The sequence below is a fragment of the Lonchura striata genome, chromosome 8 (genome assembly GCF_050655825.1).
Source record: "Lonchura striata isolate lonStrDom1 chromosome 8, ASM5065582v1, whole genome shotgun sequence".
Classification (NCBI taxonomy): domain Eukaryota; kingdom Metazoa; phylum Chordata; class Aves; order Passeriformes; family Estrildidae; genus Lonchura; species Lonchura striata.
In genome coordinates, this window is record NC_140710.1 from 14,535,572 (window position 1) to 14,552,673 (window position 17,102).

A 17,102-nucleotide genomic window follows, 5' to 3' on the forward strand; every position below is an offset into this window, starting at 1 on the left:
GACAAAACCTGACAATCAATGCATACTGTACTATGGTAGGGGCTTAAATTGATTTCAGGCTTTTTTTGCCTGTAAATTAATTTCTGTTTTAAATAGCTTGATTGAGCATGGACATACGGGTATTTAAACTTCCCTTAAAAGTTCCTTTGTAAACCAGAGTTTTGGAGCTCATTTCTCTCAATGGTACAGCAGGTAAAGAGCAAACACACCCATTTGATGTTACCTAGGGAAGGAAAAAATGAGCATAATGAACACAGCCTCAATGCTTTTCTGCTAATCCACCCTCAATGCCTGCCTACACAGCAGCAGCAGAAAGTGCATTGTCTTTGCCTGCAGTATTCACACCACTATGGAAGAAATAATGGTTTTTGTGCTTTCTGTACTCTCAAATCCTGACAGTCCATGGTCAGACATACTCACACTGACACCTGGTCTGGGTCTCCCATCACAACCAGGTTTCTGGCATAGCTTTAATAAACTATCAAATTACCTATTTTGAAAGCAAGATAAGGAGGAGGAAGAGAAGAGGTAAGCATGAACTATTTCATGAAATTCACAAACCAAGAAAACAGGCCACAATTCTTTCCAACCAAGCCTGCAATCCTCCTCAAGATGCACAGAAATTATTCAAAGCATAAATACTCAAGGAATACCAAACCTGCACAGTCAGGCAGATTTCTTCTCTCTGTAGGAGCTTAAGGAGGTTCTCTTTACATTGCTTACATTTTGTTTCCATGCACAAGAATTCTCGGAGAGGTATTTATTCCATTCACATGAAAAAACAATTTCATGTACTTGAAAGACAAAAAGGATGGCAGTACAGAAAGTTTTCTTCATTACAAAGTGTTTTTCCATCAGGCAATTATTTATAAGAACTTTTGTTAACACTGGAGTTGAGGCTCTGGAACAAAGTGGATATATTGTTTACTAGCTTTGCCAGTCGATCTCCTCTTACAAAACCTCTCCCTTCCCCCTCTCCATTTCCAGCCAAGTCAGTCCCTTGCATTGCTCAGGAATTTCCTTTGTCACCAAGATCTCCTTTTCCACAAATTGTCCCTTGAATAATGCCATCTTCAATGTAGTGGCCCGAGATGTCCATGCTCCTGCAGAGAACTGTTGAGGGGATCCGAGATGAGCGTCTCTCCTGGCTCTTATCCTCAGAAGAGCAGCAAATCATCCTTTTCATGGTAGCCCACATCTCATCATCTTTGTATGAATAAATTATTGGATTCATGACAGAGTTCAACAAGGCCAGGAGAAGGAACCACCTTTTAACATGCTGAATCCCACAGTCAGTACAGTTCAGTCCATCAAGCAACAAGACAACCAGGCCAGGGGTCCAGCAGACAACAAAGGCACCTAGAAATATAGGAGACAATAAAAAGAAAACCAAACCTAACTTCAAACTTCTAGGGTCTTGGAGTGTTTAATATCTTACAAGATTATTGACTTTATCAAAATTCTACACAAAAAGGAGAAAAGCAGGAGAAGACGAAATTCTAATGACAGCAGCAAGATTATATCTGCTACAGCTCCTCTGCCAAGCCCTGAGCAGGAGGCAGGGCAGCTCTCAGAAGACTGCAGGGAGCAAGAATCTGAGCTGCTGACAGCGTCAATTCAAACACACATAGGAAAAGGTCATCACAACAGTGATTTATCCATGCTGATAAATAAACAAGAGTTCTGGAACATTTAAAAGTAGAGAACTGGCACTGGAACACATTTCCTCTGTTCATCTCTCTCAGGTACCAGAGGAGAAGATATCAGGTGATTCACTTCCATCACTGCCATAATATGATCTGAAGAGAGAAGCCACCCCACAGCTGACTCTGCAGTGCCAATTAATGAGGCAGGTGTCAGATAATTTACACATGTCCTGGGGGGGAAACCCACAGCTAGTGTAGGATGTGCCACTCCCTACAACACACAAGCACTGTGGGCTCCCAGTCACCTCTGAGCTCACCTCCTTCCACTTCTCCCTCCCAGGCTCTGCATGCTGAGACACAGCAATTCAGCTGCTGGAAAAAAATACAGTTACACAGGAAAAGAGAGGAGGAAACAAACAGATGAATTGGTGAAGGTGAAGTGAAGGATGTAGGAGTCAGGGCAAAGAAATGCAAGGGTGGAAAAAAAACCCAAAAACAAAACAGAAAAGGTATGAGGAAGTAAGTGCAGAGTGCTCGGGGAAGAGAAAACTCTGCAAGAGAGGCAAAAGAAAACTAAAGGGAGAATGAGGTAGAAGAGATCTTAGACTGAACATAGCACAAAGAAAGCATTAAAATGGCTCAAAGGCAGTTCAATAATAGAGAAGGTTCATTTGCACCTTCCCTTGTTCCTGCACACCCACACTGTAAGTGAGGATGAGCAGGGGTAACACTGCTACCAAATGCAGCCCCAGACACTGGCTGGAGAGGGGCCCTGGGCTGCCCCGTCTGCCCCTTGGTGTCCCCGCTGCACTGCACCCCGTGATCCCTCCCAGAGCCCAGGGAAGGACTAGCCATGTGCATGATAATACTAACTTAGCACAAGCCACAATTGCTGTCTGATGTACAGAAATAGAAAATTACAACTCTTCCCAGCAGTCACAGTTTGAACAACGCACTGAGGAAATTCCAACCACTTATCACAGCAGTTTCCCCATTTTGGAGCTTAATAAAAAAATCATTCAACAAATAATAGCATCTGCATGCCTAAAAGCTCTCTGGGGATGTAGATATCTGTTCAACAATTTTGGTAGAGCAAGCAAGTCCACCTCATCTTTGGAAAGCTGCTGATATTCCCAAGCTGTGGAAGCCAGCAGTGGGAGGGAGCCTGGTTCACAGCAGCAGCCCAGGCACCCACCAGCCACGCTGCACACATGGGCTGGGGTCAGCAGCACTGACACTTCTCCCCATTGAGGACAGGACTGGACATTGCCCATATGACAGGCAAGCCATAATGGCATGTTAAGGGGATTTGTGTGATTTAGCAAGCACTAGGATTGTTGAAAAATGTATCCAGGACAAGGTATTGTGGATCTTGCTGCAACCTTGTGTCCTGGACTACAGAGAAAATTCAGCTGATTTACTCTGCTCTAGACAACACTGAACAGAAAGGCAGGAGACAGTTTTCTGCAGAAACTGAATTTTCTACTCTGCTGTACCAAGATTTTTGTGATACTAAGTACTAATTTTATGGTGTTAGTTTTGAGATACTGGTTAACATCAGTAACATTCCTCTGTTGCCCACTGTCATTGGGAGCTGTGTGCTGCTACCACAATGCTTGTTTTCCCTGCTCAGTCTCTGTACTGTGCATTGGTTTGGCTCCTGCATGCTGAGTAAGCAGTTGTGAGCAGAGCACCAGCTCTCTTATCATCTACAATGGAGAAAACACAGCACAGAATTGCTGTCCTGGGGTTCACCAGCAAATCCCATCAGTTTTAACAAGTGCTGTAACCCAACCACCCAGACAATGTTGTGCCTAGTTAAGTGTCTCGGTGAGTGTTTGGACACAGAGCTTGCACTACTAAAGGTCACTGGCAAAGCTGCCAATCCACCAGCTCCATGCAGAAACTGAGATGGTGACAAACCTTCCTTAGAACAGATGCTGAAAGCATTTTGCTCACTTCTACCATAAAGAGTGCCATGTGCAACCATGCTTTTATGGAAGTCAGCAGGAGAGGAAAAAGACCCCAAAAGGCACATTTAACAAAAGACACAGAAATGTCTCCTTCAAACAGAACCCAAGATTGCAGGCAGAAGTAGTCCATGAACTCAAAGGATGTATCCCTGTCTATCTATATGAGCAAAACCCTAAAAGGTTGCAGCTTCAAAAATAAGGAAAGATAAAAGACACCTGCAGGTGTATCTCCACACATTTCCCACAACCAAAAACAAGAACGGGGCAATGCAGTGACAGTGTCCAAGTTACTGGACAATGCTTTCTTGGGGTTGCTTTGACTCCATCAAAAACACTTTTTCCTCTTAGCACCACAGAGATGAAAGTGAGGCATGTCTCAGACTGCAGCCTTGCTCAGATTTTGTTATTTTTACCACCAAGCTTTCAAAGGGAACCATGGTTAAGCATAAAAATATACCTTAGTCTCAGCCCTTCAGCAATTTTCTTGTTTGCAGAATATTTATCCCATAGGAGCTCCCCTCCCTGACAAAGTGCCACACTCCAAAAATAATTTAACTTCTGGAACTCATTAAAATTCACAAAAGGGACATGCAATACAGCCTGACTGCCACATAGATTAGAACAATTCAGAATCTCTTCACCAGATTATGGGAGATCACGTGTCACAATGCCTCAAGGTTAGTTTGAGGATTTTCCATTAGACTTAACCATGGAATTTCTTGTAGATTACATCACCTCTGATTAAAAATTAATTCCTGTGGATCTGGAAGCACTACTGATGCTTCAACAGCACCATTTCATAAACTCCTGCACATCAAGGCTGTTTCTGAGCATGTCAACACTGAGAGAAAAAAAAAAGTGCAGTAGGTTCCAGATGCCAGTGCCACATGTGTGACCAAGTTGAAACAGCAAGTTACCAATTAAACTATAAATTTACTGAAACTGAAAATCATCCCCTCCAGAGCTGCTATTTCAGCAGGAATCTCACTGCCAGGTTCAGAGGAGCTACCACATGCACAACCATGTGAAAATCACATACCCTCACACCTGCAGCCACTCTTCTTCAAAGCTGCAGTCACAGGCTGAGCTGGGATTATGCCACAAGGTCAGCCCAAGAGGATTCTGGCCTCTTTTTCTTGGTTTCACATCTTTCAGTTTCAACTAGATGACACCTGTGGCTCAGCATGCCAAAGGGAAAGCCTTACTCCTATACCATGACAGACTATTTTAAGGGTTATGGCAGGAATGTGCAGATGACAGAGACTTGACTCCCAGCCTCTGGAAGGGACCCTCCAAGCCTAAGTGATGGTGCAAAAAGCCACCTGAAGCTGTGATCACCAGGAATCCATGAAATGACTCTAAAATCTCAATTCCCCCAACTCTCAGCTGTAGGGCCACGGGAGGGGAACACCCAAAGAGGACGGGGATGTTTTGCTGTGAGGACAGCCAGCCACAGCCCAGCCTTCCCAAGGAGGGAGCAGGAGGAAGCTGGGAGGAGCAGCATGCCAGCAGTACCCAACTACACACAGCCTCCTTCCACACAGCAGCACAGGAGAAGGATTTTGTCCTGAATCTCACATGAAACCAATAGAGCACATGAACATGAATGATGGGAATTATTATGCATTACCCAGCACAGCATTTTGGAATGAGCTTTTAGTTAAGACAGTTATCAGGTATGTACTCCAAAGCATTTTCAAATGTTTCAGAAAAAAATATTAAAAGTAACTGATTAGGGCAAAATTCACGTGCTGCATATAGCTCTAGGCTCTTGCATCAGTGGTTAGAAGCAGAATTTTGGAAGAATCACTTTGGCCACTTGGTGTCTCTTGGTAATTGGAAAGTCCAGAAAACAAGCTATTTGGTTTGTAATGCATTGTGCACACAGCTCTTGAATAACTTGGCCAGGAGAGCACATTTCAAACTATTTAAAAAAATAAGTTCTCATTCCTGGAAATAAATGGTTATAAAAAGTCCCTCAGAATTAAAATTTGGAGAACTGATATGAAAGAACATGTCAAGATACATTTCCTCTGACCCATGAGCTGGAAGTAGACTGTACACCCAACAACATCAGCACTAATTTGACTTCTTTGGAAGCAGGCTCTGTTTCAGTTTTGTTTCTGACTGACAAAGTAAATATACAAAATTATGATGTCTAGGGCAGCACTCAGACTAAGTTAAATTTGCCTTGCCCAACACACAATAACATTAAATGTTCTGCCTGAATTATAGTTCAATTTCATGGCTGAAAAGCCATATGCTGTAAGAGGAAGCTAATGCTGAACTTCAAATCAACCCATAGTCCTTAGGCCCCACACCCTAGGAAAAGAAATAACAAGTTCAAAAAGAGATTTTAAGTGGGGTTTCTTTCCACAGAGCAGTGTGGTCACAGAGAACACTGAAGGCTTTCCACAGCATAAAGGACCACGAGGGATGAGCAGCTGCCATCCCTGTGCCTCCAACCCCCACACTGGCTGCAGGGTGCAGTCCTGCCTTCAGCAGAAATGCTCAGAGAACTGCTTTTTTAAAGTGCTGTTTTCTGTCTGTTTGCAATGCAGCAGTTAACTACAATCTACTCATCCCTATGCATTAAGGCAGGATCAGAGTTGGAGCAATTCATAGTTTTTCTGCAGGGGTTTTTCTCCTTCCAGGTGGATGGTTTAGGTTTCACTGCACCAGAGCTTAGGTGGGGCAAAAGATCAAATCTTGTTCCTGCAAGTCAAGGGCAGAGAGACAGGAACAACCACCAAATTTACTCTCAAAAAATAACAGTTGGGGGATGATTTAGAAGGAAAAAGCTCTGGCAGCAGATAAGCCATCTACAGAAGACACGGAAGTATAAGTGAGAACCTTCTACATGCTTGAACTACCAGTCTGCTTTCTTTCACAAAATCAGGCACTGTGAAGTTTAATGGATTTCAGCTTCTGAAGCTCTTTAAGACATCATTTGGTAGACAAAGGTGCTATAGCACTATAATTTCAGAAAAAAACAATAAAATCAGATACCACACTGTGCAAAGAGCATCCAAAAACTGCAAGGGGAAGAAAGTGTCCTCAGCTTGAACTTCCTACTCTGGCAAGTCCTATCTCCATGAAAAATTACACTTTTGTCCCCAAGCTTGCTAGTTCTACCATGCTGCAGTATGACACAACTGTGTCCCAGGTATACATGACCACCAGCTTTCCCAAAAGCTCCAGTTCTGCTACATTGGCTCATCCAACCTCAAAACAGCTGTTAGAGCAGTAAAGCCATATTTGTGGGTTAGAGTCCACCACCACCTGAGCCCAGCTTCACAAATGTCTCAGTGTACCTCCAGCTCCACCTGGAGCCCTGCTGATGTGACATTTGGTTTCCAGGACACATCTTGTTCAGATTCAAGTAATTCTGGAGAAAATTGACTGCTACAGCTGGTATTTGTTCCAAGAATCAGTCACCTAGTCTGTTCTTCTCCAATTTAATGTATACTACATCACAATTCCCTGATGAAGTGATCTGAGCTGCTTAAGTATCAACAGTGTCTTTAGGGTAGAACCCAAGGCAAATCTCACGTTATGATTTAGAGATATAAGGCTAGACTCTACCATGATTATCTAGAAGTACTTTGCACCATGTAATATTCACAGAATGAAGGTGAATCCTTCCCTTGAAAAGCAAACCTCTATCAAAGTTGCAGACCCACCAGCCATTCTCTCCTTTCCCCAGGGAAGGTGCATTTCCAGAGGGAAGAAGTTTCTATGCCCAGGAAACAGCCAAGAGGAATATGTGCAAAGAAAACTACTGACATCCAACATTAGTGTTCATGACCTTGTGCAAATATTAAAAAACGTTATTTTGAAAATGTTCTACTAGGCAATTATAAAGCTTCACAACAAGCCTTTCTACAAAGTGATTTTGTATCTTCCTGCTGAAAACAAAAACCCCAAACAAACAAACAAAAGCCAATAACCTTTACCTTCACAATTTGTGTTTTGTAACAAGGTGCCTACACTTTTCTTCTATGTGTTGACCAGTCCTCTGTCTCATGTTTCTGCATAGTGCAACAGCTCTTTCAGTGTCTAAAGCACACAAAAGTCTAGATGCCTCCAGCACTTAAAAGTTCAGTGAGGTTTCTTTGTGTTAGGAGGACTGAGTGATTTTTGTACAGCTTTTTGTTGGTGTGTTTCAAATAAAAACTGAACCAAACCAACACAAACCAATTCACTGGCACCACCAGCCTTGCCCACCATGGTTTGTGGTCTCTTACCTAAAACTGTCATGACAGTCTTCATAAGCTTCACAGGGGTTCTCCTCCGGCTGATGGAGCCGCTAGTGTGTGAGGACAGGACATTGGTTTTCCTCTGGACGTACATGTAGATTCTTATGTAAACCACCACCATAATGAAGAAGACAACCAGGTTTAAGACACTCCAGAACACCAGGTAACTTCTGCTGTAAATGGGTGCCAGGGATGAGCAGACAGTAATGTCACACAGGCAGTTCCAACCCAGGGTCGGAACGGCACCCATGAAAATAGCAATGGCCCAGATGGATATAATTAAGAAGGTGACTCTCTTCTTGGTGAGATTGCTGTGGATCTTCATGCGCATGATGGACATGTGGCGCTCCACTGCGATGACGAGGAGGTTCACCAGGGACGCTGTCAGGCTGGTGTCCAGGAGACCCTGGCGCAGGAACCAGCGGTTCACTGTCAGCGTCTTCGACACCGGGCCCGTGTTGAACATCAAGAAGACATAGGCGATTCCAGCAAAAAAGTCTGCAGCTGCTAAGTTGGCCAGAAGATAGTAAAAGGGAAAATGAAACCTCTTGTTCTTCACCACAGCTGCTATGACCAATGAATTTGAAATAAAAATGAAGAGGCAGAAAAAGGTGCCAAAGCATAGAACACCAATGAGCTGTGGTCCTGTCCACTCATCCGCCGTGTCCGTCTTTGTCCTGTTGTAGAAAAAGTCCATGCGCTTGTCATAGTAGCATTCATTCATCCTGGATTAAAGCCCCTGCATCCTAGGAAGGGTGGGAGGGAAAAAGAAGGAAGATTAACAATCAGCTAATAGTCCTTGCTTCAATCACTATACCTTCCTTTTTGGGGGACAAGGGCGTGTGACAGGGACACGGGAGGGTGTATACTTGGAGGATTTAAGTAAAAATTCAAGCTGTACAGGGTTGACACGGAAGATATTCTGGAGGACCACAGTGCATGGTGCTTGGCTGAATCAGGAATTTTAAAAGATTTTCCTACTTAAAAAATTCCAGCAAAGTTCTTTTGCACAAGCAGTCATACTGTACAAGCAACAAACTGGAAGTTAAAAAATTACTTTCTGGAGGTCATGGAGAAAATCTGAGCAACAGCCAAGCCATTCTTGCTGTGAAATCCCATGTTTGAGCCACAGCCCCATCATTATTTCCATTTCTCAGTGTAGCCAGTTGGGAAGCACAAATCATAACTCTTCCACTTTACTGACTAAGCAATAAAAGGCCCATTATGGAAAAAATATTTTTTTGTTTTTCAATTATATATTAATAAATGTAAAAAATGTGTGTATATAAGATGCTACAGGCATAAATATTCTGAGCACATATCTGTTATTTACTAATAGAGGACTTAAGTAAACGTACTGAAAAGGGAAAAGTATTTTTGAGATGTTTGACTATTCTAAAGCCAGGAATTATTTTACTGGGCTCTCAAGCACCACACAGCCCAGTTATCTTTAAAACCAAAATCCAGCTCCCTACCCAACCACAGGTTAAAACAAGCCCCAGGAACAGCATTGCTGGGGTTTATTTCTCATACCCATTCAGCACTATTTTGGACACAGCTATTAAACCTGATGATGGAGAGGGTGTCCAAGTCCAAGTTCCAGATTACATCACACTTCTGCTACTCTGGGCGAGGTCAATGTCAGCTGCTTTGGCAATTTTACTGCCTTTTTTATGAACCAAACTGAACCTGCACTAATTTACCCAGGAGATCTGACAGCAATTACTCATGGCTGCTGGACCCCATGCAGGGTCTCACAGTACAGAAGGGAGAGTTTGAGTCTGATCATCACCAGCCCTCACATCCACTGTCAGTATCTGCAGAAGGGTTTTAACAGCTCATTAACAGATGTTGTATAGTTTTAGCAAAACCCAGGAACACAGCCATGGCACAAAATCTAAATCAAACTAGATGTTATACAGCATGGCAAACAGCAAAAAACCTAGACAACTGAAAGAGTTTAAAAAGCATAGGCTTTCCATCTCTGCAGCTAAAATTATTGACAGATAAACATGAGGTTCACTTAGTCTGTTATTACCCTGTGGTTATTTTACAGTTAAATCTCATCTCCCCAGGGAGTGGGAAGCAAATTAAACAATCCCCAGCAGGCTGGTTAATGCACCACTGTTATATTAAAGGTTCATTCCAAGCTTTGAACTAAAAAGATCTATCTCTTGTCATTTATGTTATGCTACCTCTGTTATTTCATGCAATATTTACAGTAATTTTAAATCAAATTACACTATTCCATAATTTTCAGGAAATTTATCTTTTTTAATATTCCATTTTTGCTGAACTAGCTCTTTAGCCTTTTTTCCTTTATTTTTCTTAATTCTCACCTAGTAGTCAACATGAAAGCAGGCCACTTGACGTTGTTATCCATTTTATTGCCCTCAAGCACCTGGCCAGCCACTTTTTTTACAGAAGTCTGTATTACTCAAAGCATCAAATTTAAACACATAGAACTAAGAACAGCTAATTAAGGACAAGAAGTGGAAGGAAACAAGTAAATCATCCCTTGCACTGAAACATTACAGAGCATCCCTCCATCTAAAAATAAAAAAGCCTCAGCAATGCAGATCCACTGCAGTGAGCCAACTGGGATTCAGCGCCCACTGCTCCCTGTTCACAGGAACAAGGGGGAGTTGGGCAGTCAGGACATTCCCCATTCTCACCCAGGAACTACTCAAAAATCAAATTCAGTCTGTAAGTGACCAGAAGTCCCTGAGGAGTGGCAGACAACAGCTACTCAAGTAGCCAAGTGCTGGGAACCCTGCCAGCAGAGAAGCCTCTGCTCTAACACATCAAGGCAGCAAAGGACTTACTGAGCTTGACATTAAACTTTTACAGAACAGCCAAAATGCCTGCAAATAGAAGCAGCATTTTGGGCAAGAATGGCAGGGAAAAACAAAAATAAATCCCAAAACTGTGAAAATTACAGGGAAGGTTTTTTGAACATGTTGTATCTTGCTGTGTAATCATCTCAACGGATGAATCTCTTGCTTGCAGTGACAGGAGAGTAAAGAAATCTGCAGATGCTTTTTGCATCTCATCTGTTTAAAAGCTTAAAGAAATCCAAAATATCAACAATGAATTTATTCTAAATACTTCAGCTTAATGAAGTCCCATCCTTATTTGAAGTAGTAACCAAAGAAAAAAAAAACATTCACACAACCATAATTCTCCACTGAAATAATTACACTACAAACACTTACTGTCACACAGCAGAGCTCAAATGACAAATGATTTTGAAAGAGATATCTTGAGGTATTGAGGTAAGATGAGAAGGAGTAGAAAAGCATCCAGCTGAGGTCTCAGAGTCACAGGGCAGACTCTGGAGATTTCCAAATGGAAGTTGCACCAAAGCAGAAGCTGAACTGGAGCATTTACATCCCAGTCCTTCGAAATGGAGATCAGCACTTGGCTGTCTGCACCAGCCTGTGTGCAAAAAGCACTTACAACACCAGGGGCCTTGCAGACAGTGCAAGGTTTTCTTCACACCTTTATCTGAAGTCCTCCCAGCAGAATGAGCCTGGTCTCAGGGGAGCTGTAGAGCTGTGTCAGAGCTATGCAGCTGAATCCTCAGAGTCCACAGCAGGTACCAGATGCAGGATAGGATATCCCATAGTTCCTGGCATGTGACATGTCCTGGCAGGACTTTCTTCTCCAGGTCTTCTCTTCTGCAGCCAAATCAGAGATGCTTATCTTGATCAGGGCAGGTTTAAACTTAAGAAGAAAAAAATAACCCTTAAATATAACCCTTTCTTAAAAATAAACCTTAAATATTACATATTTCAGATCTGTTTATTAAGTACACAAGAATTTAATTACTCAGACAAAATACCATTCAAAGTTAGTAGAAAAACAGCTCAGCTTCTCAGTCCAGACTTAAAAAGGCAAGAGAGTCTTCCAGAGTCTGCAGCAGAGAGCTCCCACAGTGCTACTCACTTTAAGAAGAATTGCCTTATTTTGTTTTGAAATTGTCTCTCCCAAGCTTGATAATTCTTGGGTTTTTTTATGAGAAAGGACAGCAAACAATCTCTAGTCACCTGTTCTACACCACTTGGTGTTTCCTGTCCCATCACGCAGCTCTCCAGCAGTTATCACATAGTGCATATTCTACAGGGGAGTTGAGCTAACAGCTTGCTCTTTTACTTGCAGGCAAATATATCAAAACTTGTCAAGTGCCAAAAACATACCCTAAAAGGTTCTTTCCCTCATTTCAGCTTATTTAATTACCTCATTTCAATCAACAGTAGCCACAAAGATCACAAACTGATGGACTATGAACTGCATTTTTCTCTACCACTCTTGAGTAAACATTCAAGCTTTTTCTCTTGTTTTGAGTGGGAAAAATCCTCTGTTCCAAAAAATCTCAAATAATTTGGGATTTTAGCTAAATTGTTTTCAAATGCAAAAACATTTGAAAACATCAAGAATTCTTCCCAATGCATCTTGAACTTTCTCTTAATGACAGATGTATATGCTTTAATTGCTTATAAATTCCTCTGTGACAGTATAACTCCTACCAAGTCAGAATATGTTCTTCACTGTTCTTTAAATAAAAGTCAAGAATTTGCATGAATATGTAGGAATATTACACTGGCTAACTGAATAAAGAATTAGTGAAATAAAACAACACCTAGATAATATTTTTGACAAAAGGTTTGGCTTGTTGTAAGCTAGCATGCTTTAATGGTTGTTATTCAGTCGGAATCTTGTTTACTTCAATAAATTCACTGAAAATCTGTATATTTATAATGATATTTAGTATCGGTTATTTAAGTCAAGGATTTTGCTGATTGAAACGGTGATTAAAATTAGCTTTAAGGAATTTTGATTAAAAAGTAAATCTCGCCTGTAAATCAGCTCTGAGTTACTCATTATTAATGCAAACATTGCTGAAGGAAAACACAAATAGTATTTTAATGATAAAGTCATTATAAAATTTACCCTGCAAGCCATAATGTGATTCAAGGTACACCCCCATGGTTTTCTGCCTCTTCCCTTGTCCATTAAAAACCAAGATGTTTCAGTATGCTGGCTACAATTTTATTGAAGGGCTGGCGTCAGCTTGGAGGACTTTGATGGCTTCTGCCCTGTTTCTGTATAGATGCAAGAGGGGGGAGCAGACAGGCCCAGAGGCACAGAAAGCTACAGTAAGGGGATTCAAGCCAGCTTTAGAGATGGACCAAAAGGCCCTGAGAGCAAAACTGAGCCTAAAACAATAGCAGTGAAGCCCTTCAGCAGGGCAGCAAGCCATCTCAGGGGAGAGGGAGGGGTGTGTGCCCAGGCAGAACACCAACCTGGTTTACTGAGCTGGCACAGGAATTTCTGTGCAGAATTTCAGGCAGTTCAACACCCAGAATGATCCACAGTGGAACGGGAGAGATGACAGAGCCAGTACAGTCCGGGCAGGTCTGTGAGATGGCGCAGAGGAGCAAGCTGTGCCCAGGCTCAGCCTGCAAAGCAGGCAGGCTGCCAGCCCTGCCTGAGCACTTTGCCTCCTGTCTCCCCTTCTCCATTAGCAAAGACCAGGTATTAAATGCAGATGTCTAAGAGATTTTGAAATGTATTACAAAATTTGCTCTGCAGTTTATCACAATGACTGATCACAGGCACAGGTGGCATACTGTGAGATACTCTATTCACATTCAGACTGTCACTGCAGAGAAATAGCAGCAATTGCCTACTTGCACATATTCCTTTGGCTTTTTAAATCTACCCTACAAGCAGCAGATGGTTCTCATAGAGCACCACAAAAGGAGTGTCTGGAGGTCTGCAGGCAGTGCAGCCCCTGCCAGGGCTCCCCACAGCCCAGCATTTGCCTGCCCGCACCCTGTGCCACAGGCAGACACAGACACCCTCTGTCCCGTCCTCTTCTTCAGGATAAATTACCCTGTTTCTTCTGTTTTCTCATTACTGAAAAGCTCTCTCTCACCTTATTTCTCAGAGGAAGGCACAGGCAGAAGAAAGCCGGGGTGCTGGGCAGCCAGAGCATACACAGCAGCAGTACCAGTTCAGAATGGGAATTGGTTCCTTGTTCCCCTCCACACCCTGCTACATGTATGGCCACGGAGGAAAACACAACCAAATGATTGCACAGTAACCCAAGAAACCCATCCAGGTTACCTCAGTTTAGAAAGAAATACAGAAAAGGGTGTGTACCACAGCAGAAGCCAAAAATGTTAATATGTAACTGTAAGGAAGAGTTTTGTGATGTAAGTGCTCTGGTTCACTTTCAATTGTCATTAATAGTTTATTGATATTATAACCAAAATCAATTTAGATAAACAAACTGAAAGGAAGCACATAAAGAACACAAAATTATGCATACAAGTATATCTAAACTAAATCTTTTTTTTTTAATCTGGTACTACTAGAGGACATAATTGAAGCCAACATTCATTTAATAGGTTTTACAGAGACAAATTATCTCAGAAATGCAACTGTTTTACATTTTGTTTATTACAGAAATTGTGCAGGCACTGCCTGTACTTGAAACAGCATAGCATGTAGTACACTTCAAGGACCTGAGAATGTAATTTTCAAAAAAACATTTTTTAAATGCAGCTTTATAAATTGAAAAAAAAAGTTATGTCTAAAAACCGTGAGGCCAAATGAATAAGTTTTTTCAACAAGAAAACTTGCATATTAGTAAGGGAATCTACTTGTGGTTTTGTTTGGCTCTATTTTTTTTCTTTAACTGTAGTATCTACAAGTTCAGATAACTTCCTGAACTCAAATCAATTACTCCCAAGTAGCATTATCCCACTACCTTGGTCTTCAATACCTTTTAGACTAAGGAGAGCAAAGTGCCACATCCATTTTTTCTCCAAGCCTGTTTCACCTACATAATGTTAACTTAAGGAAAGTACAGCAAACTCATACTTCCACCACGGTTCTGGATATTTCCAGCAATAGTCCATTCCTGTGGTGTCATCTTTTGGACTGGGAGCGGAGTGGGGCAAAAGGAATGAAGATGATTCTTTGGCAACTCTAAAGTATCTGTGGTGGAAACATTTAAGGTTTTCATTGATCATAAATCCTGCATAAAAGACTGTGCTATATGGCACAAATAGAGAGCCTCAAGAAAAGTATTAAACCTACCAAAAATTTAGAACCTCAAGACTAAATATTTAAAGTTGCAGAGAGAGGAAGTAGTACCACCAGACATGAACCACAGTGCTCTGTACACACAGTCTGATAAGAGGCTTAAAAATCACTGTTAGGGCACACAAGTGTCGTCACCCTGTGCTTGTAAGTGACAGTGCTGCTCCTCTGCAAACTGCTGCAGGCTGACACTGAACTGTGAAACAGAGATACAGGGGTGCCTCCACCAAGGTATTACAAAGCTCAGGCTCCAGCTGCTCTAATGCATTAAATTGTCTGAAAGTTCTGCTACAATGCATAAATTTGTTAGGGACAGATAGCAAGTAACTCACTGGTTACCACAAGTTTAGACTTCAGACTTGGTAATTTAAGACTTTCTGAAATTATGGTTTACTAGATCTATATATGGAGTTCAAACTAAAATCTTTGCTGCAAAGCCTTCATTTAGTCTCCTTTAAGTGTGGTTCTGGAAGGAGCTGGCAGGTCATCCTATAATGCGGAAACAGACACAGCATTTAAAGTATTTAAAAGTCATTCAAACAGCCTATACATTGTGAAACATGCCTAGAAGAAAATACCTGTTTTGCTTCTAAAGTAAGTTTCCCATTTCTGCAGAAATTCCAGGTCCTTTCACTAATCACTACCAGCTCCATTTTAGCAATCAACAAATCAGCTTTCTTTCACAAAACCTACAGAATGCAGATACAGACTATTTCAGCACAGTCCCAAACAAGTCAACTTTTACTGTTTATTTTCAGGACATACTAATGATTACCTAAATCACACTACTTCTGATTAAAACAAGTCACTTGACTGCATCTGATCTTTTTAGAGATTCAGAGCCTGGGTTCACAGGCAAATGTGTCAGTGGAATTGTCAGAAATAGCACACTCTAAAACATATTTGCTCAAGACATAGGAGTTGGCCTAATGGCATAATAGTGGAATTCAGATATGTTGGTCTTTAATACCCAATATAAATACATTCCCTACAGTGTCAAATAATATATTTCTGAGATTTTATTTCATTATCTGATAGCATAAAGCCTATGCTGGAAGACATTCCTAAAAGGTCAGCATAACACAGGAGGATAAGGACACAACCAGTCTAATTTATCTGAAACTTTCACCCAGCATTCTGAAAAAAAGCTAAATACATCTCTCAGCTTTGCACGGTGGTAAGAACTACTACTTCTTTACTGATTGTGTAGATTTTGTTTCTGGGGTTCTTTGATTTGTTTGCTTTTAGTTTAATTTTCAGTCAGAGATAAGCTTAGTGAAATTAAGTTTTGCATCATATTACTGGAATTGAGTTGTGCTTTCTACTGCACCTTTTAGAAGACCATAAGAACATGCAAGAAATCACACACTCAGCATAGCTTAAAGAACAAAGCTACAGCAATACAACTTACCAGTCTGCAATAAGAAATGTCTTTTTCTAGACTCATATCACAGATAGGAGAGCAGACCTAAGTACATGGTCTCTGGAAACACAAGGGTACAAAACTGCTTCGTCTCCCTCTCCCTCCAGCCCCGACTTTGTTTCCTTAAGGTAAAGAAGGTACCATGCAAAATAACGCAGCGTATTTTTTCGGTGTATTGCACAGATTAAGATAACACCGCATTAAAAAAACACTTAACACAAGACCCTTTGCCGGTGCCCGCAGCCCGCACCAGCTGCCCGTGCCTCAGCAGGGCAGGGCCCCGGGCACCCAGGGGTGCTCAAACGGAGTCTCAAACGCGCGGAAACTCACGGGTGTGTTCCGGAACGCGCGTCCGTGCCCGCACACACCGCGGCGTCTCTCCGGGACAGAGCGGCAGCACCGGCGCTGCCCCGCCGGGCTCGGGCTCCGCCGGCTCCGCTCACCGGCACGGCCCGGGGCGCACCCGGGACTCCGCTACCACCGCAGAGAGTTTTACAGAACCGAAGAAGTTTTGCCACTCCCGGAGCTCGACCAGCCCGCTGTAACAGTGTTCCTGCCCACCGCCGCCCCGGCCCCACTCACCGGCAGCCCCGGCGGGAGCGGAGCGGAGCAGCGCCGCCGCCGCCGCCAGAGCGGGCTCGCCCGCCCCGCTCCGCTCCGCGCCCCGGCCCGCCCCGCCGGCCTTAAC

The 17,102-nt window shown here is 42.4% G+C and overlaps 1 protein-coding gene across 6 annotated transcripts; it reads right to left on the reverse strand.

The window, feature by feature from the left end:
* Positions 1–745: 745 nt before the first annotated feature.
* Positions 746–17,086, reverse strand: LPAR3 (lysophosphatidic acid receptor 3). 6 transcript variants are annotated; one of them, XM_085585803.1, is made up of 5 exons: positions 15,570–15,676; positions 13,820–15,480; positions 11,094–11,604; positions 7,867–8,624; positions 746–1,359 (listed from the first exon to the last, which is right to left on the reverse strand). In XM_085585803.1, the coding sequence occupies exons 4-5, from the start codon at positions 8,600–8,602 to the stop codon at positions 1,010–1,012; spliced, it is 1,086 nt and encodes a 361-aa protein (XP_085441929.1). In that variant the 5' UTR covers positions 8,603–8,624; positions 11,094–11,604; positions 13,820–15,480; positions 15,570–15,676; the 3' UTR covers positions 746–1,009. The 6 variants fall into 6 exon arrangements, with proteins under 6 accessions (XP_085441929.1, XP_021385714.1, XP_021385724.1 ...); XM_021530039.3 differs by lacking the exons at positions 13,820–15,480; positions 15,570–15,676 and adding an exon at positions 16,997–17,086; XM_021530049.3 differs by lacking the exons at positions 13,820–15,480; positions 15,570–15,676 and adding an exon at positions 16,745–16,967.
* Between the last annotated feature and the right edge of the window lie 16 nt (positions 17,087–17,102).

Coding starts and splice junctions, on each gene's coding strand:
- LPAR3 (XM_021530039.3), bottom strand. CDS start 8,602: ATGAATGAATGCTACTATGACAAGCGCATGGACTTTTTCTACAACAGG. Junction 1,360..7,866: donor GACTGTCATGACAGTTTTAG/GTAAGAGACCAC, acceptor CTATATTTCTAG/GTGCCTTTGTTGTCTGCTGG.